Raw genomic sequence first — 21,211 nt, forward strand, 5'->3', positions numbered from 1 at the left:
CTCTGCTATGGCCTGGGAAAGCAGTGGAAAATGTCCCAAGTCCTTGGGCCCCTGCATCCACGTGGGAGCCCTGGAAGAATCTCCTGGCTCCTGGCTTCGGATTAGCACAGCTGCAGGCATTGCAGCCATCTGGGGAGTGAACCAGCAGATGGAAGACCTCTCTCTCTCTCCCTCTCTCTGCCTCTGCCTCTCTGTAACTCTGACTCTCAAATAAAATAAATCTTTTAAAAAAAGAAAAGAAAATGTTATGAGATATTTTATACAAGATATTTTCAAGATGCCACAATACATACATGTTTTTTATGAAAATCTTTTTCCATCTCAGCTCAAATTGAAAACAAAACTGGGAAATTATTGGATTCTTTTGTCCAGTTAGAAGATGATGTCAATAAAAGGTAACTTGTTTTACAATTTTTAAGGAATCTATCAGTACATTCAATTCAGTACATTCAATTCAGGGTCACAGCAAAGGCCTGATAATTACTATAGCACAATTGACATGCTAAATGATATTAATACAAAGAATACAAATTCAATCTATTTCAGACACAAATATTCTATTGAATGATGTTTGTGGTAGTAGGAGTTTTGCATTTTATCTTGTAATAGGGCAAAATTAATTCATCCTGGCTTATTATTAACATTTAGTCCCATAAGACAATCCAATGAATGGTTTAAGGCTGCTTAGTCAGTAGGTATCACATCTAGACTGTAACTCAGTCAAATGGAGAGAAGGACATGGGAAAATGAATAGTGAAAATACATTTATGCTTTTGAAGTACAGGCAAAAATTTATATCAGAACACAGATATGACTATGGAAGTCAGTCTGGAGATTCCTCAGTAACCTGAATATAACCCTACCATACAACCCCGCCATACCACTCCTTGGAATTTACCAAAGGAAATTAAATTGGCAAACAAAAAAGCTGTCTGCACATTAATGTTTATTGCAGCTCAATTCACAATACCTAAGACCTGGAACCAACCCAAATGCCCATCAACAGTAGACTGGATAAAGAAATTATGGGACATGTACTCTATAGAATACTATACAGCAGTAAAAAACAATGAAACCTGGTCATTTGCAACAAGATGGAGGAATCTGGAAAACATTATGCTGAGTGAGTTAAGCCAGTCCCAAAGGGACAAATATCATATATTCTCCCTGATTGGCGACAACTAACTGAGCACCAAAGGGGAAACCTGTTGAAGTGAAATGGACACTATGAGAAACAGTGACTTGATCAGCTCTTGTCCTGATGGTTGATGTACAATGTAATACTTTATCCATTTTAGTATTTTTTTTCTTCTAGTACTATTGGTTGAACTCTGTAATTAACACACAATTGTTCTTAGGTGTTTAAATTTTAACTGAAAAGTGATCCCTGTTAAATATAAGAGTGGGAATAAGAGAGGGAGGAGATGTACAATTCGGGACATGCTCAATCGGACTTGCCCCAAATGGTGGAGTTAGAAACATGCCAGGGGATTCCAATACAATCCCATCAAGGTGGCATGTACCAATGCCATGTCACTAGTCCAAGTGATCAACTTCTGTTCACAATTGATCACACTGATAGGTCTAAGAGTCAAAGGGATCACACAAACAAGACCAGTGTCTGCTAATACTAACTGATAGAATCAAAAAGGGAGAGAACGATCCAACATGGGAAGTGGGATACACAGCAGACTCATAGAATGGCAGGTGTCCTAAATAGCACTCTGGCCTCAGAATCAGCCCTTAAGGCATTCAGATCTGGCTGAAGAGCCCATGAGAGTATTTTAGGCATGGAAAGCCAAGACACTCTGGGGGGGGGGGGAGAAGACCTAAATGAAAGATCTCCACGAGTGAGATCACAGTAGAAAGAACAGGGCCATCAAAGAAGGAGGTACCTTTCTCTGAAGGGAGGAGAGAACTTCCACTTTGACTATGACCCTGTCGGAATAAGATTGAAGTCAGCGAACCCAAAAGGCTTCCATAGCCTTGGCAACTCATGACTAGAGCCTAGGGAGATTAGTGACGCCATAAACAAGAGTGTCAAATTGTTAAGTCAACAACAGAAGTCACTGTGTACTTACTTCTCATGTGGGATCTGTCCTTAATGTGTTGTCCAATGTGAAGTAATGCTATAACTAGTACTGAAACAGTATTTTTACACTTTGTGTTTTTGTGTGGGTGCAAACTGATGAAATCTTTACTTAATATATACTGAATCGATCTTCTGTATATAAAGAGAATTGAAAATGAATCTTGATGTGTATGGAATGGGAGAGGGAGCAGGAGATGGGAGAGGTGCGACTGGGAGGGAAATTACGGGGGGTGAGCCAATGTAATCCATAAACTGTACTTTGGAAATTTATATTTACTAAATAAAAAAAAAAGTGATGGTCTTACCAGTTTAAAAGTATCTGGGAGAGGGTCTGGTGTCGATGTTGGCAGTGACTTTTAGAGATAAAAGGAAGCGGGCCGGCGCCGTGGCTCAATAGGCTAATCCTCCACCTTGCGGCGCCGGCACACCGGGTTCTAGTCCCGGTTGGGGCGCCGGATTCTGTCCATTTTTACACTTTGTGTTTTTGTGTGGGTGCAAACTGATGAAATCTTTACTTAATATATACTGAATCGATCTTCTGTATATAAAGAGAATTGAAAATGAATCTTGATGTGTATGGAATGGGAGAGGGAGCAGGAGATGGGAGAGGTGCGACTGGGAGGGAAATTACGGGGGGTGAGCCAATGTAATCCATAAACTGTACTTTGGAAATTTATATTTACTAAATAAAAAAAAAGTGATGGTCTTACCAGTTTAAAAGTATCTGGGAGAGGGTCTGGTGGAGATGTTGGCAGTGACTTTTAGAGATAAAAGGAAGCAGCCAGGCTGGGAGTTGCCTGACAGGATACCATCAGCCTTATAAACATTTTCCCAAACTTGTTGTCATTTTCAGAAGGAAAGCCCCTCCACAGATGAATGATATTAACACAAAAGAAAATAAGTCAACCAGAAATTGTCAATTAAGTGATTATTATTCAGTAAGAAAGAAAAGTTTGGTCCCCTTATGCTTTGAGGATGAACTGAAAAATCCAAATGCCAAGATCATTTGTCCAGCGAAAAGAGAACCTTTTCATATGGTAATATCTATTGTTGTTTAGTAAATATGCTTATTCACAGTCACTTGTAGGAATCCGCCATACGTGAGTGCTCCAGTGACCAGAATCTTTGATAAAGCCTTCTTATTTTTAAGTTTCACATTCCAAGTGTATCAGCACTTAAATTCTTAATGTTCTTTTTAGTATTACCCTCAACACTGGGATTCCTTTGCATCTGTTAGAAATGTTGTTTTTCTTTGTGGAGAAGGCTTTATCAAATTTGCTTGGCTATAATAGAAATACCAAATAAAAATACAAATTACAAAATGACTGGATAATGTGTTAATTTTTCTAACAATTATTTCAGCTGTTTTGATCAGAATATGTATTTGTTTAAGGTTATTTGGGAGCCCACAGCATATGTAGCAAGGTGACCTGGCTTGAAAACTCTCTCATCAGGAGTCAAATAGTTACACCCTTAGTCTGCTCCCCTGAGCTCCACACTATTGTCACAGATAACAGTTTACAACTCCGATACTGGACAGTACATGCCCTTGCCATGACCTTTGACAAGGATGCCATTCAAAGCTAGATTACCAAAGCTTACACCATCCTTCAGAGTCTTCACACTGCCTTCCTTTACACAGGGCTTGCTATTTCTGAGCTGAAGACTGCCGGAGGCGTATCTGATTGGCAGAGCCTAGATCACACCAAGAGAGGCTGACAAAGAGTTTCTGCCGGTACAGGGTGCACTAGTAAAATGGGAAATCCCCTACGATATTGGACAGATCAAAACTATGCCAACATTCCACTGCTGTGGCTAAATAGGAAATATAGGCACCAATAGTAGATTTCAAACTAGGTCTTTGGTCACATTTTTAATAATCACGTTGGGGCCGGTACTGTGGTGTAGTGAGCTAAGCCTGTGGTGCTGGCATCCCATATGGGTGCTGGTTTGAGTCCTGGCTGCTCCTCTTCCAATCCAGCCCTCTGCTAATGGCCTGAGAAAGCAGTGGAAGGTGGCCTAAGTGTGTGATCCCTGCATCCACACAGGATATCCAGAGGAAGCTCCTGGCTTCTGGCTTCAGATCAGGCCAGATGAGGCTGTTGCGGCCATTTGGGGAGTGAACCAGAGGATGGAAGACCTCTCTGTCTTTCCCTCTCTCTCTAACTTTGCCTCTCAAGTAAATAAATCTTAAAAAAAAAAAGAAAAAATCACAGGCATTAATTTGTCTTTTATACTAAATATATTCAAGAGCAATGACTAAATTCTTATTTCATTAGTTATATTTTTAAACAAAAAGTTACAATTATTGACTCAAGTTTTCTTTTTTAGGTGACTAAATTTTATTTCTCTATTTTAAAAATGTTTTATTAATATAAAGAAAACAGATTTTTTGTATTTCATAGGTATAGTTTTAAGAAGATAACCATATTTCCTTCCCTCATCTCCTCCCTTCCTCAACCCCTTTCCTTTCTTTTCTGTTTTTTTCTTTAATTTTTGCAAAGACATAATTTTAACTCACTCTATAATCACAGGCTTAATTCACCACTAATCATAATATTCAACAAGTAAAAATTTTCAAGCTAAATACTAATAATATATATGTAGTCTATTTCTTTGGTATTAATCCTTTATAAAGATTTTATTTATTTATTTGAAAAGCAAAGTTACAGAGAGAGATAAACAGAGAGAGAGAGAGAGATCTTCCATTCACTGGCTCACTCCCCAAATGGCCACGATCACTGGAGCTGCATGGATCCGTAGCTAGGAGCCAGGATCTTGTCTCCCATGCAGGCACAGGGGCCCAAAGACTTGGCCCATCTTCCACTGCTTTCCCAGGCCATAGCAGAGAGCTGGATAGGAAGTGGAACAGCCAGAACTCGAACAGGTCCTCATATGGGATGCCGGAACTGCAGGAAGTGGCTTTACCTGCTACACCACAGCGCCAGTCCCGATATGCTTTTTTTTTTTCTGGAGTATCGGAATTAAGAAATGCCAAAACAATGCTCTATCTTACCCACAACTTTATTTTGCAATGACAACACTCCAAATCTTTAAGAACTATACTTATTTCTTCGTATCCTATTTTATTTCAAAAAGAACTTAACAAGGCTGAAAGTTCAGATTTTATCCCTGCCATGTCATAAAGTATTAAGAGGAGAAGGAAGTATACCACATGCAAATACATGCTTTGTTTGCATTTGAATATCATTACTGTTCATGTTAAACTCCTATGTATTTAATATGAATACACTCCTTGACCCAAACGGTAGAGTTAGATACATGCCTGGGGATTCCAGTTCAATCCCATCAAGGTGGCATGTACAAATGCCATCTCACTAGTCAAAGTGATCAATTTCAGTTCACAATTGATCATAATGATAGGTCTAAGAGTCAAAGGGATCACATAAACAAGACTAGTGTCTGCTAATACTAAGTGATAGAATTAAAAAGGAGAGAACCATCCAACATGAGAAGCAGGATACACAGCAGACCCATAGAATGGCAGATGTCCTAAACAGCACTCTGGCTTCAGAGTCAGCCCTTAAGGCATTCGGATCTGGTTAAAAAGCCCATGAGAGTATTTCAGGCATGGAAAGCCAAGACACTCTGGCAAAAAAACCAACCAACCAACCAACCAAACAACAAAACCTAAATGAAAGATCTCTGCGAGTGAGGTCCCAGTGGAAAGAACTGGCCATCAAAGAAGGAGGTACCTTTCTCTGAAGGGAGGAGAGAACTTCCACTTTGACTATGACCTTGTCTAGATGAGATCAGAGTTGGCGAACTCAAAAGGCTTCCATAGCCTTGGCAACTCATGACAGGAGCCTACGGAGATTACTGTGTCAATTGTTAAATCAACAACAGGAGTCACTGTGCACTTACTCTCTATGTAGGATCTCTGTAATTAATGTGCTGTACTATGTGAATTAACGGTATAACTAGTACTCAAACAGTACTTTATACTTTGTGTTTCTGTGTGAGTGCAAACTGTTGAAATCTTTACTTAATATATACTAAATTGATCTTCTGTATATAAAGAGAATTGAAAATGAATCTTGATGTGAATGGGATGGGAGAGGGAGCAGGAAGTTATGGGGGGGAAAAGCCACTGTAATCCAATAGCTGTACTTTGGAAATTTATGTTTATTAAATAAAAGTTTTAAAAAACCAAAAAGCTAAAAAATAAATAAATAAATTAGTTTACACATTCCCTAAGACCAAAATAAATAAATACTCCTATGTAGTCATTGTTGGAATAATGTTCGATTTATTTTTATGTTTAATGTGTATTTCTTGCCTCAATAGACTTATGACTGAGTATTCTTTTTTTAATCCACAGGAAGAAAGTGAAACAAATCCCATCATTTTCCATGACACAAGAAATGTACAAATGTTGCTTTTGACCAAAAATAGACATTCTACTTATCCTTTGAACAATGAAAACACTTATTTACGTAAAAGAACAAACTTTATTTTAGAAAGAAATTGTGATGTTCACAAATCTTTAGTTAGTGGTCAATCTATCACTCTTTGCAAACCCCAGAAAACTACATCTATAGCACGGAGGAATGAGACACGACCCATGCCCTTTGAAGTGGGCCGCAGGATCACAAAGGAGAAAAGTAACAATCAGAAGTTAGAAAATGGATCTTGCAATAGGTCCCCACAGGCTTCTTCCAGCCTCACCAAAAAAATTGTGCATTACCTGGATAAAACTGTTGTTCAAGAAATGAATACTAAAGTTGGCAAATGTGAAAAAATGTTTTACACAGTAAAACGAACGGACACACACAAATTTGGTACCTCACCTTTCACTTGTTTCTCAAAGCCTGTCAAAAATATACTCAAAATACACAAATCAAAGAATATAACACCACTGGATGATTTGTTAAATTTGCCAGATGAAAATTAGTTACCTCACAAAGCACCGTTTGTTCAGCAATCTTGGGGTGAAAAGAAGCAAATAATTGTTTCAAGATTATAGACGAAATTCTTTCTCATTTAGTAATATTTTAATGGATGGTACAAGAAAGGTACAGAAATTGGAATTAACAAATAAAAGTGGTCTGCTCAAGAACAATCAACACTCGTAGTAAATAATACAAAATTAGAAAGTAACTAACAAGAGGAATTAGTTCATTACTTATTTCAGTTATTTAGACTGATCAATCAATAACATTCCTACAATAAATTCTGATTTGGTACTCAAACTGGCATAAACTGACTGGAAATTTACTGTTTAAAGCCAAGTAGTTGATTATCAAGTAAGAAAACCTTACGATTTAATTAATGAACATTGAGTTAATCATATAACTTAATTTTTCATAATCATGGGAAAAAGCATTACGCTAGCAATTTGTGCAATTAAAAATTTGGAAAATTAGCTTTTTGTGTTAGTAGATGTTGGAACTTCATTATTATGTAATTTTTTCAAGTATAATGTTTTTATGAATCACTCAATAACTTAAATTAATAATGTATTTAGTAACCAAAATAATTTTTATAGCAAATCCTGTATTAACTATTTTAAAGTATATTATTACATTGCTATTTTATTGTTTCTCATTAATTCAAACAATATGAAGGTAAAATTCAAAAAACAAGTTACATTTAAAGCTTATTTATTTATTTGAAAGGCAGAGTCAGAGAAGCAAAAGCAAAGAGAGGGAGGGAGAGAGAGAGAGAGAGAGAACGAGAGAGAGATCCTCCGTCTGCTGGTTCATTCCCCAGATGGCTGCAATGGCTGGAGCTGGGCTGATCTGAAGCCAGGAGCCAGGAACTTCCTCCAAATGTCCCAAATAGGTGCAGGGGCCCAAGGACATGTGCCATGTTCCACTGCTTTCCCAGGCCATAGCAGGGAGTTGGATAGGAAGGGAAGCAGCTGGGACTTGAACCAGTGCCCATGTAGGATGCTGGCACTATAGGCAGCAGCTTTACCAGCTATGTCACAGTGCCAGCTCCACAATACATTTTAAAAGCTAATTTGTAATCCATTTGTTTGGAATTCAGAATGTATTTCACATAAAACTAATCTTGGAAGTGATGAACTGAGATTGACCACAAAAGCCTACTTAACTTACAATTTATTCCATAGAGTTTATCTGAAAATAGTAAAAAGCAATAATTTTATAATTCCAACAATTAAAAGATAAAACTGAGTAAGAAAGTTAGTACTGGAGGAGAAACAGTTTGGATTAGAAGCATTTAAGTTGTTAAGGAAGGACTTTTGAAATTTCATAGGTAAAGAAGTAAAATTGGTTTGGATTCTTCTATTTCTGCTTGAAACTTGAGATTTTCTTTTACTGTGTGCCATCAATGCTATTCATGGGCATCTGTTCACAAAGTATTTGAGCTTTAAGAAGACCTATTCAAAAAACTCTGACAAGCACAGGTTTCTGATAACTATAAGGTCATTCCATTGGACCAGATAAGCATTCCCAGAATGCCAATGGAGAAATTAATTGGGTCATTAAACTGCTAACCTAATGTCAAATAGAATTAATTTAATATCCAGGAAATGCTTTGGTAGATTTTCACACTAGGTCAGTGAGTACTGCAATTATTAACATACACAATCTGGATTAATTCCTTAAGATTGATCCAAATTAGGTTACCTATGTTAATCTATTTAATATACAGCACTATGCACAGGAACTTGAGAAACAAAACTGATATTTAAAAGACTGTAAATTCAGTATTAAGCATGGACACATAGAAGGCCTGGATAGCCACTTGGTTCTTCCTTGATCCTTAAAGCTTCCATGATTAAAAACCCTTATACTCCATGACTCATCATGGTATATAGGCAAGACTCATTATGGTGTAGCAAAGATGACCCAAATTATGGGAAAATATTAGTGAGATGGTGTTTTAATTGCTAAAATGATCTATAACCAATGTCTTGTTTGTCAAACCAATAATCCTGGGAATATAAAACTTCAAGTGGTTCATTTCCATCACCTAACATTATCATTTGAACATTTACAAATGGGTTTCAATCAATTGCCACCTTAGGTGGGATAACTGAGTTTTGTGGTAGTTTGTATGTTTTCTATTTGGGTAGAAGCTTATCTGTGTGGGAAATCCAATGCTACAACAGTAGCTAAGAAGATACAAAATATGCTTCCTGGGGTGCACGTTTGGTCTAGCACTTAAGATACTCAGATCTTATATCAGAATTAATTGAGTTCAAGCTCTGCACCCACTCTCAACTTCAGTTTCCTGCTAATGCAAACCCTCAGAAGTAATGGTCATAGCTCAAGAAGTTGGGTCCCTATTACTCATTTGGGAGAACTGAACTGAATCCCCAACTCAAGGATCCAGTCCCAGCCATCACAGGCATTTGGAGAGTGAATAAAGGATAAGCATCTCAAGGACCTGATGCTCCTTTTTGGTTGGTTGATCAATTCATTCTCTCTCTCTCTCTCTCTCTCACTCTCGTGCTCTCTTGTTCTGTGTTTGTGTGTGTGTCTATGTGTGTCTATCTGTTTATGCTTCTCGGGTAAATAAATAATTTAAAATGCTCTTATATGGAGACACTTCTGGAGAGATATCCGGTGACAGAGGTACTTGTTTCATCAGACAAGTTATAAAACAGATAAATAAGGTATTGCAAATCAATGACATTGAGCAAAACTAATTGAATTGGCTGGGTCACCTTGGCCCAAAGTATTACCAATGGCCTTAATGGCAAGCAGACCCATTTACACTAAGAAACCTGACTGACCCCTTAGGAATTAGCTACTGGAAGGTCTATGCCACTAGCGCTAAATCCTTACCTTCATCTCACTCTTACAAACTCAGATAGGACTCAATATTACAAGACTTCCTGAATTATACCAAAATATATCCTCACCACATGGAAAGCCCTTCATGACAACCAGATCTTTTGTGATTTAAAACATGGATATTGGGTATTTGGGAAATGACACCCCTCAGACGCTAGAAATTCTCACTGTTCACGCTGCAGCAAACCTTCACAGCTAGAGGGTCTTGGGTTTACACCTCTCAACTCACGAGGAACACTCTAGACTCTTGAGGCTGTCTATCCATTGAAGATTTCTAGGTAAAACTGACTAAGAAGATTTCAATTCAGAGGCAGATGACAACTTAGATGTGGACAGCTTTCCCAAGGTCACAGATCAAGACCTCTCCTCAGACATTGTGAAATCTTTGTCCCCTCTTTCCTTTTCCCTACACTTCTGTTTTGTTTATGCCTGGTAAGATAATGTGATAATTATAATTTCACAATGGATAGCTTCTGCAAGGAACTTAACTTGCTGTGTTATATTAAACACGAATCCCTAAATAATCTTGGAGATATTAAAGATTATGTTGTTCACTCTGTAACAAATTTCACTAATACTTTTAGTGCAACTATTCATTCAAATTGTACATATAACCTTTTTGTACAGAATTAAGCTTTTAAATTAACATATTCAGAATCCTTTTTAAAATCTAATAGCATGCAAAACCTATAGTGAAGGTTTTGTAGTTAAAGTATGCCATAAAATGAATATGAAAACCAAAAAGAATAATTCAAAAGTTTGTACACAAACTTATAACCCTAATCCCTTAATTATTGTTAGTCTCCAATTATGTAATGATTCAATAATGGAGCCTTGGATAAATATTATTAGTGCCTCTCTATGGGTGACCCCTAACATATAAGGCATCCCACAGACAACTCTCTGGTATGCTGCTCCAGGATAAAATTTTATCTGTGGAGGATTAAATCAACTGCATTCACTGGCAGCCTCATGCTTCAATAAGTAGAAAATAAGGGGCCAATGTGGATTAGGGATGCTACCAGTTCCACTATCACTTCATAACCAAATGGAACCTGAACATCTCTTAATTTGAACTATAAAATAAAGAGGAATTTTCCTGAAGTTATAAATACCCCTAATTGGGCATCTTTTGGTAGGATACTCTTTCCATATCTTGAGATATTATAAACAATGTTATGATTAGAAGTCTCTTTCCAATGTTAACTACCATAGTACACTCTATTGGAAAGGCTATAGTTACCCTTTGAATTGGTTTAAGTTCTCTTAATAAAGATGTTTTAGATAACAGCATTACTTAGGATGACCTAATCTTCAAATGATTCAGATCATCAAATTGATTAAATAGGTATGCAAAAGTTAACACCTTTTGCTGCCCTTGGATAATTATATCTGGTATGGTAGAAACTCAGCTATAAGAAGTCAAGAAACAAGTTCTATGATTAAAAACAAGTAGATTCTTCTTCCACTATTTACTCATTTTAATTGGCTCGTTTCATAGGAACTCCTTTTTGGGTGTAGACATCAGTCTCTTGATGTTCTCCCCCAATTACTCCTCATAGTAGTTTCCCTGGTGTGCTGTATCCTCTCAGGAACCTTAAGTGCTTGTATGCAGCCCTGACTGTACATGAAATGGTCTCATTCTAATTAGAGCACCCAAACCACAAATAGAACAAAGTCATTCAACTGACTTCTCATTGTGAATTCCAAACTGAGACCAGATAAGTCCATCATGTTGACAGAAAGTGGCATCCATGCCCAAGGTTTTAGTCAATGTCTCAAGATTGAGAGACTGACCAAAATGAGAAATTTTCTTAAGACTGATTTATTTATTTAAAAGGCAGAATTACAGAGAGGTAGCAGAAAAGGCAGAGGCAGAGAGGTCTTCCATCTGATGGTTCACTCCCTAAATTGTCCCAATGGTCAGAGCAGGTGCCTATCTGAAGCCAGGAGCTTCTTCTGGGTCTCCCACACGGGTGCAGGGGCCCAAGGACTTGGGCCATCTTCTACTGCTTTTCCAGGCCATACCAGAGAGCTGGATCAGAAGTGTAGCAGCCAGGACTCAAACAGGTGCCCATATGGGATACAGGCACTGCAGGTGGCAGCTTTACCTGCTACGCCACAGCGCCAGCCCCTCTATCTATTATTATTACCAGATACTTAATTCTATTCATATGATGACTTTAACACTTAATCCTATCTATATGATCACTTTAACACTTAATCCTATCCATATGATCACTTTAACACTCAAGATGGTATTTTTACCACCCAGCTTAAGGGGAATTGGGGCTCATGGCAAGTTTTTAAACTGTACCCTTAGAAGTAAGTCTGTAGGAATGCATGCAGAACTGTACAGCTTTAGAGTTACAAGCTTCATACACTTCACAATTACAATTTTAGGAACATAGTGATTCTTTCCACTGTGCCCACACTCCCACTCATACTCCCAACCCCTCTTCCTCCTCCCTCTCTTATTCCCACTCTTATTTTTTACTAAGATCTATTTTCAATTAACTTTATACACATATTGTTAACTCTATGTTAAGTAAAGGGTTCAACAAATAGCATAAAAAAACCTATCCCTCAAAGTCAAGACAAGGGCTGTTCAAATAACTGCTTCTCAAAGTGTCAGTTTCACTTCCATATATTGCCTTTTAGGTGCCCTCTTAGTTATCACAGGTCAGAGAGAATATATGGTATTTGTCCATTTGGGACTGGCTTATTTATCTAAGTATGATGTTTACCAGATTCACCAATTTTGTTGCAAATGACTGGATTTCATTTTTTTACTACTGTGTAGTATTCCATGGTGTATATATCCCATAATGTCTTTATCCAGTCTTCAGTTGATGGGTATTTGGTTTGATTCCATCTCTTAGCGGTTGTGAATTGAGCTGCAATAAACATGGGTGTGCAGATAACTCTTTTATTTGCTGATTTCATTTCTTTGGGGTAAATTCCCAGGAGTGGGATGTCTGGGTCATATGGTAGTACTATATTCAGATTTCTGAGGTACCTCCAAACTACCTTCCATAGTGGCTTTACCAGTTTACATTCCCACCAAGAGTGGATTAGGGTATCTTTTTCACTCACATCCTCTCCAGCATTTGTTGTTTGTTGATTTCTGTATGAAAGCCATTCTAATGGGGGGATGAGGTGAAACCTCATTGTGGTTTGAATTTGCATTTCTCTAAATGCTAGTGATCCTGATTTTCTCAAGTGTCTATTGGCCATGTGGATTTCCTCTTTTGAAAAATGTCTGTTTAATTCCTTTGCCCATTTCATAACATGGTTGTTTGTTTTGTTGTTGTGGAATTTCTTGATCTCTTTATATATCCTGGTTATTAATCCTTTATCAGTTATATAGCTTGCAAATAATTTCTCCTATTCTGTCAGTTGTCTCTTCACTTTGCTGAGTGTTTCTTTTATAGTACAGAAGCTTATGAATTTTATGTAATCCCATTTGTCAATTTTGGCTTTGATTGCCTGTGCCTCTGGGGTCTTTTTTTTTTTTTTTAGTGGAAAGTAGAAGTAGCAAAGTTTATTAGGGTAGGGACATCCGCAAGAACGGATGGGCACCTCTCCAGACAGGACCTGAGAGAGAGTGCCCGGTCTACATTTAGGCCGGGGTTTTTAAGGAGATGGGTAGTGTCTTCACACATTTCCTCCTGAAACAAAGGATTTTATGGCTGCAAATACTAAGAAGCTCCTGAGTTTTTCCTTGAAGGTATCAGACAGGAGGAAACCTAGCTGGCGTCATCCTGGGTTCGGAGGAAGGATGAGCAGGACCCCCTAGAGAATGGTGATCCGGAGCAGGGTGTTTGAAATGCAGATACTGGGCTGCATCTGGAAGATTGCGGAAGATTTGTTAGGCAGAAGGGGTGGGGATCTCCACCTGGCAGGTTATCAGGTAGAAGGGGGCAGGGCAGGATGTGAACACTGGGCTGCCCCTGAAGCATTATCGGGATAACTTTGAGATGTAGATGCATATGCTGGACGTAGAAGTCTTCTCCGGAGGCCTTTGTCACACACACATAAGCTCATACCTAACTTCCTGCCTAACATTCCCCCCTCAAGAGGTATACCCAAAATTCTTCTTTGGGATTATGGGTGGAGTTCCATTTTCTGTAACTTCTTCGAAGCTGGCATGTGGGCGTTGAGGGGGATTTGGGTATTTCCTCTTGCTATCTGTCTTATGGTGTGTGACAGTGGCCTTGGAAAGACTGTGCTGCTTGGTCCAGAGGGCTGCTCAGGTCATCCAGTGGAATGGGCTGGAAGCCTTGTCTGACGACCGTTTGGAGTTTAATAGCTTTTAGTCTGTTAGAGACAAAATGAACAAGGGCATTAAAAACACACAGTCCAAAGAGAAGCAGCAAGATTACAGAAGTTTGGGCCAAGGAGAGGAAATAACCATGATTTCCATGACCAGAGGTTAGGCCAGAAATCCCAGCCCTGCTTGGCCTGTTCCTGGAGGTGCTTGGCTTTGTCCAGGAAAGTACGAATTTGGGGTTGTACCTGTCCAGTCTGATTGACCCAGAAACAACATTCTTCCTGGAGCATGGCACATACACCTCCCTAAGCGGCAGTTAGCATGTCCAACGCTCGTCTGTTTTGGAGAAAAACTGCAGCCAAGGAGTTGATCTGATTTTGGAGAGTGAAGAGAGATGCTGCTATTTGGGTGTTAAGACCAGCCAGTTCAGAGGAGAGGCTGGTATACATGTTGTTTGCTGATACTGCCCCTGTTTTGCCTGTAGCAACTCCTGCCACTCCAGCCACCCTGCTGATCCCTACCAGGATGGGGATCAGAGGGGGAATCCTCTTGGGAGAGTTGAGAGGTAGTGTGTAAGGGAATCGGTATAGGAGCTGAAGCATTAGCAACAGATATAGTAGACAGGACATAGGCTAGGGTACAGACCCCTGTCCAGTTAGAAGGTAAGCATTGGTAAGCAAGAGTCCCACAGACAAAGTATATCCCCCCTGTGGGAGGGAGGCACCCAGAGAGGTGGTGTAAGCTAAGTGGGGAATTTTTAGCAGTGGAATGTTTGAAGAAGTACGTAGCAGCAAAGGAAGCTGCAGTTAGCGGACTAAAACACGGGGTGTTGTTGTGGGAGATACTGGTCGTCCAATCTTCCCAGAACATTACCTGTCTGGTGGTGTCGATGAAAGTCCGAGCCAACTTGCCATCCTCATGAATGAGGGAGCAATTATCTGTTTTTATGCCGCCCCAATTAGAATCGGCCATTAGAACAAAATGTTTACATGACAGAGGCCTTCCCTGGCAGAAGCCCCCTGTATATTGGAGCCGATGTGCCACAGATATGTTTGGAGGAGAGGAGAAGAGCAAGGGGGGCTTGAGGGAGAGCGCCCGATCCTTGGTGTGCACCATTACAGTAAAGTTACAGAAAGAGCTATTTAAGGATCCCACAGGGTGCCCCTGTGGAAACTCAGGAGACCTGAGGCACAAGGGGGTTTTTGCTCTCAATGTGACCTTAGTATAGGTCCTATGACAGGGTGTGAGAGGCTATCCCTTTTGACTGATGCGTGAACACCCTGATGCCCAGTAGACGTTGAGTAGTACATAAATCCTTCTGTCTGAGCCCATTCCCTTAGAGAGGTTGGCCATGCTTCCCCAGATGACTCTGGGGTCTTTTCTAAGAACTCTTTGCCTATACCAATGTTTTGCAGGGTTTCCCCAATGTTCTCTAATAATTTGATGGTATCAGGTTATAGATTTAGGTCTTTAATACATTCTGAGTGGACTTTTGTGTAAGGCATATGGTAGGAGTTTTGCTTCATACTTCTGCATGTGGAAATCCAGTTTTCCCAGTACCATGTGTTGAAGAGACTGTCCTTCGTCTAAGGATTAGTTTTAGCTCCTTTGTCAAATATAAGTCGGTTGTAGATGCTTGGATTATTTCTGGCATTTAGTTTTTCTTTTAACCTTTCTATAGCACCAGCCCACATTGGATTAGACTTTTACCTTCTACCACTTTTGGGACCATGGCCAGTAAGATACTGTGATCTGAGCTTCCCTGAGCCATGTAAGAAAAGTAGCATTCCAGCTAAGGAATGTAGTGACAAATGATATTTTTATCTTGATACATCATGGTCATGTAGTTGATCCGACTAATATATGATTAATGTATGATTTTAGAGACTCTGGATACATAATCAACACTAGTGACCAACACTCTAAGGTGAACTCAAGAAGGCATAGTATAAGGCAATCTCATGAAAGTGGGAGCAGGACTTTCCTGGCAGCTGCTGATCTGCTTTCCATGGGATGATAGACACAACCCTGATTGACTATTAACTTAATGATAAAGTCCAAAGTGTAAAAAACAGTTAGGAAAGAATATTGAATTTTTTTCTTCCTCTTGTTTACCTGTGGGGTGAAAGAGTCTTTTCTAGGGTAATACTCAGTGTCTCCTGGCCCATCCATTCCTCACTTTTCCCCACTGAGTTGTGTCAAGCCTGATTGCAGGTGGTAGCAATTAGCCCAGCTTTCTTGATTGGTTCAGACTAATTTCTTAATAGACTGTAAGTACCAGGGAATTGATTTTTTTCTTCTTCATCTTGTTCCAGATGAGAAAGGGCAGGAATCCTTAGAAAATGAGTGCCTTCTGAATATTTGATGGTCCCATGGGACAAGCAATCCCACAGTTGGGAACAAGGAGGCAGAACAGGGTCCTCAACAAGCCAATTTAGATCCCAAACCTAAGCCATGTTGTCCAAACACTTCAAATTGTGCTATAATTGCAATCGTTCTAACTCCTGCATCTATCTCTCAACTGCTTTCAAATTCTGATGGGGAAGATGGTCATCATTTTTTAGCTCCCTCAAGCCCCAGTATATATCTTCCAATGTACTTTATACCAAAAGGCCTCTTGTTAAATATTCTCAATATAGAACATCAAATTGAAGATTTAAAATCTCACCTCTTGCCAGAAGTGAGAAAGTGATAGTGCAGGTCTGGATCTGGATCCCCAGCATTTGACATAGGTACTGGCCCATAGTGAGAGTCAACGAGGTGGCAGGGACACCCATGAGAACAGCTTAACTTGTTTTCTTTTTGCTAAATTAATATAAAGAGAAAAGACTTCATGTGTTTCATAGTACAGTTCTAAGAAGATAGCCATACTTTCCTCCTTCCCCCCTTCCTCCTTTTCCCTCCCTCCTTCCTTCCTTTCTTTTCAAACTGTTTTCAAGTCATCAATCTTCCCTTTCTTGCTGAGTCACACATTCTTGGAACTCAGATACTAGGATCCCAGGCCACCCTCACTAATTTCCTTGCCCAGCCTAGCTCTTGAAACACCAGCTTGGTCTGAACCTAGCCTCACATGTTCTGCATGAATATTAGGAATTTTTACCTACATTACTAAACTATATTAAAGAAAGCTTTTTATGAGAATATCACATAGTTAAATCTGAGATGGCATTTCACTATCTTGATCATACACACACATATAGCACACCTAAAATGTTTCTTCCTCTTACATAGAGTAAGAGATTGTAGCATAACCACATTAAATGTACACCTGAGCACAAGACTTTTATGCTCATACTTGGAACCCATAATCAGGTAGTCACATTTTTAAAAAGTAGACCAAAAGGCCGGCGCCGTGGCTCAATAGGCTAATCCTCCACCTTGCGGCGCCGGCACACCGGGTTCTAGTCCCGGTCGGGGCGCCGGATTCTGTCCCGGTTGCCCCTCTTCCAGGCCAGCTCTCTGCTATGGCCAGGGAGTGCAGTGGAGGATGGCCCAGGTGCTTGGGCCCTGCACCCCATGGGAGACCAGGAAAAAGCACCTGGATCCTGGCTCCTGCCATCGGATCAGCGTGGTGCGCCGGCTGCAGCGGCGGCCATTGGAGGGTGAACCAACGGCAAAAGGAAGACCTTTCTCTCTGTCTCTCTCTCACTGTCCACTCTGCCTGTCAAAAAAAAAATAAATAAATAAAAAAAAAGTAGACCAAAAATTCTTTGGATTTTGACACACTCGATCCTGAAAAATATCTCCCTCAACTCCTCCATCACTCTCTTTTACTAACATAGATGTCATTTTCAGTTAACTTCAACAAACCTCCCTTTACTAAATAGGATAACAGGGAACTATATCTCTTCTTTCTGACACTTTTATCTTTCCTGATCTCACCCACATACACACACATGCACACACAGACACAGTCTCTTTTTGTGGAACTGTGCAGCCTCCGTATTAAGAAATCATAACTGCAATGTTTTGTCTTTTCCCAGAGATGATGGCTGCTTCCTAGCACTGGCCATTGAGCCTTGGTTTATGCACTTTTGGAATGGAGCAATCAAAGCATCCCATGCCATTTTCAGCCCTTGCTGATTGTATATCAGCCAGGACCTGACAAGAATTGAGAAGTACAATCCAAGTAGACAATCTGAGGAGAATTCAATAAGGGACTAGTGCATAGGGAAATCATAAAGGATAGTGTAGTGCCTCAGAGCTAGTAACAACACCAAGCCTATGGGATTATGGGAAGGAAGGATTCGAGAAATCCAAGTATAGGCCAGCGCCATGCCTCACTAGGCTAATCCTCCGCCTGCGGCGCCAGTACTCCAGGTTCTAGTCCTGGTTGGGGCGCTGGTTCTGTCCTGGTTGCTCCTCTTCCAGTCTAGCTCTCTGCTGTGGCCCAGGAAGGCAGTGGAGGATGGCCCAAGTGCTTGGGCCCTGCACCTGCATGGGAGACCAGGAGAAGCATCTGGCTCTTGGCTTTGGATCAGCGCGGTGTGCTGGCCGTGGCGGCCATTTGGATTGTGAACCATCAGATGGAAGACCTTTCTCTCTGTCTCTCTCTCTCTCACTGTCTAACTCTGCCTGTCAAAAAAAAAAAAAATCCAAGTACAGACAGAAGCTATGGTGCCAGTCCGTGAAAGCATATCAGCAAGGAAACTAGTCTAATAAATACCTGAACCTCACTATCCACATACTCCCTTGAGCTTATAAGACATCCAATTGGCTAAAATCAAAAAAAGTCAGGGGTTAAGACAAGACTGGGACTGCATTGAAGCAAGAAAGGTGCCCAAGTCACAAAAGGTAAGGAGAGCTACTTTGAGGTCTCCACAACCACAGCATCAAGTCTGAGACTGCCTACTACAATTTTGGATTAAGAGAGTCCATTGATGTAGTCCATATGAATCAACATCTCAGGGCACAGAGCAGGGTGTGGAGTAGATAACTTTGAGAGGCAATTGGAAAATGCTCAGCAGAAGCTATCAGGAATTCCTTCAACATAATTGAAAAAAAAATTGTGACTTCCATTAAACATCCTTGATCCACTGCACTGGATACAGGAGCAATACTGACCAGGTAGATTTCTTCTAAGTGTAATTTTCAGAAAGTTGAAAAGCATGGTTCTTATAGATAAATAAAATGAACATGTCAAAGACTGTATTAATGACTATAGAGGAAGATGTTAAAACCAGTTTAAAAGGAAAAAACAGATTTATATATTCAAGGCAGCCAAAAATTGCTAATATGTTAATAAATGCACTACTGGTTAATGTCATAGAAGGTGATAAATTGAAAACTTTGGGATTATTTTTACTACTGGAGGGAAATCAGTTATTTCTCTGCAGTATTTCAAGTGCATTGTCATGGATAACAATATCTGCATTGCTGTTGGTTTTCTACCAGTTAACCTCTTTTAAACAAGCAGCCAAAGCTGTATATCCCTATAGATGTAATTAATCTATCAGCTTTCTGTCAGACAATTCCCAGTACTTCACTGAAAGAACATGCAGTCAGCATTTCTCTTATTTCTAAATACCAGGTAATGTTTTTAAACATTTCTGTGGGGAACCATTCAGATATTTAAAAACACCAAAGGGAGCTCATTTTTCTACAGGATTCAAGTGCCTAGAATTGAATACAGGCGTGATTTGATCAGAACGGTATTTCAGTACCCAAAAGGAGAATTAAAACCAGTCATTATTCAAGTCTAATAGGATAACTTTAAACACATATCCTATTTAATGCCTATTTTACTCTAAAGAAAACCTTGATTATGTATGTTGTCTCCTTAGAAAAGAGGTAGGACTGTGCATGCATAGCTATAGCAGTGAGGTAAGAGAGAAGCAAAGGAATAGGTAAGTGGAGCACAGTGGTATTTGCAAAGTGGTGTTTAGTTTTTCAACAGAGGCAGTAGGTCATTTGATCCAAAAGCTACACTTTGCTGTGATTCATACATTTAGAAACAGATTAGGGGCTCTCCATTTCAGACATGTCCCACACGTTTAGTGACTGTAGTTGGTCACTGGTACTTCTGAGGACAGTTCTAGTTCATCCTTTTGCATTGTTTTTCCCCCAGCATCCTTACTATCTTGTGCTTTTCCTCTTTTTCATTCATTGTTTTGCTTAGGACCTCAGAAGTAAATTGAGTCTTGAAAATCTTCCAAACTGGAATCATTTACTAGCATGTTCTACAGTGATAGAAGTGCTCTAGATATGTGCTGTTCAATATAGTGACTACTAGCCACATGTGACTACTATAACACTGAAACACTTTTCTAGGGAAGGATTTCTCAAATTTAGCACTATTGACATTTTGGATGGATAATTATTTGTTCTTTTTAAATTTTTTTATTTATATAAGGGGAGCAAATTTCATATGAAATACCATATGAGCATAATGATACTTACCACCCTACTCCCCTTCCTTCTTTTTTCCATCCCTCTCTCCTCCTTCCTTATTTTTCATTTTTATTATATACTTGTAATTTACTTTATAATCACAAGTCTAACCCTCCACTAAATAAAGAATTTAACAAGTAGCAAGTAGAAAAGCCACTGTTCTTAATGACATTTTCTGAGAGAATTCACCTACCGTACAGTTATCACATTTAATGTGAACACCATTCTTCCTGTCCTCAACGAGCACCTTATGAACTCCTGTTAACTTCCTCTCACATATTCCATAATGACTTTTTCAAACTCTCCCACTTTGTTTAAACTCTTGACCTCACAGTGCCCACCAGATCCAAAAATGGTAGTAAAGCAAAACCAGTTGCAGCTGTTATGTGTGATTACTTCCTGATGTAACTCTACAGCTTAAATTCCAGATCCCATGAGGTTGACGGAGAATTATGGTCAACTCTGAATTTTTCTGTGATGTCTTATTATAAGGGGGATTGTCTCCTTGGATCTAAGGGAGGCAGCTCAGAATAATTAAAAGAACATGGAATGGAGATACACAGGCCAGGGTTCTGCAATCAGTTCTATTAATGAATAAAGGTTGGATGGGCAAGACTGCAACTTCTTTTTTATTATTTATTTTTTTAAAGATTTATTTATTTATTT

General features: G+C 39.4%; 1 protein-coding gene across 21 annotated transcripts in view; it reads left to right on the top strand.

The window, feature by feature from the left end:
• The window catches only part of C7H1orf141 (chromosome 7 C1orf141 homolog), a 67,198-nt gene extending 48,030 nt beyond the window's left edge, over window positions 1-19,168 (top strand). For 20 of the 21 annotated variants that reach the window (XM_051856372.2, XM_051856375.2, XM_070078300.1 and 17 more), the window contains 3 exons: window positions 326-395; window positions 2,946-3,129; window positions 6,435-17,459. In XM_051856372.2, the coding sequence (XP_051712332.2) occupies window positions 326-395; window positions 2,946-3,129; window positions 6,435-7,007 (827 nt within the window). In that variant the 3' untranslated portion in view covers window positions 7,008-17,459. Of the gene's footprint in view, window positions 1-325; window positions 396-2,945; window positions 3,130-6,434 lie in introns of all 21 variants that reach the window. The other variant, XM_017346198.3, reaches the window with a different exon arrangement.
• Window positions 19,169-21,211: the final 2,043 nt, after the last annotated feature.

This window comes from Oryctolagus cuniculus, chromosome 7 (genome assembly GCF_964237555.1).
Source record: "Oryctolagus cuniculus chromosome 7, mOryCun1.1, whole genome shotgun sequence".
Classification (NCBI taxonomy): Eukaryota; Metazoa; Chordata; class Mammalia; order Lagomorpha; family Leporidae; genus Oryctolagus; species Oryctolagus cuniculus.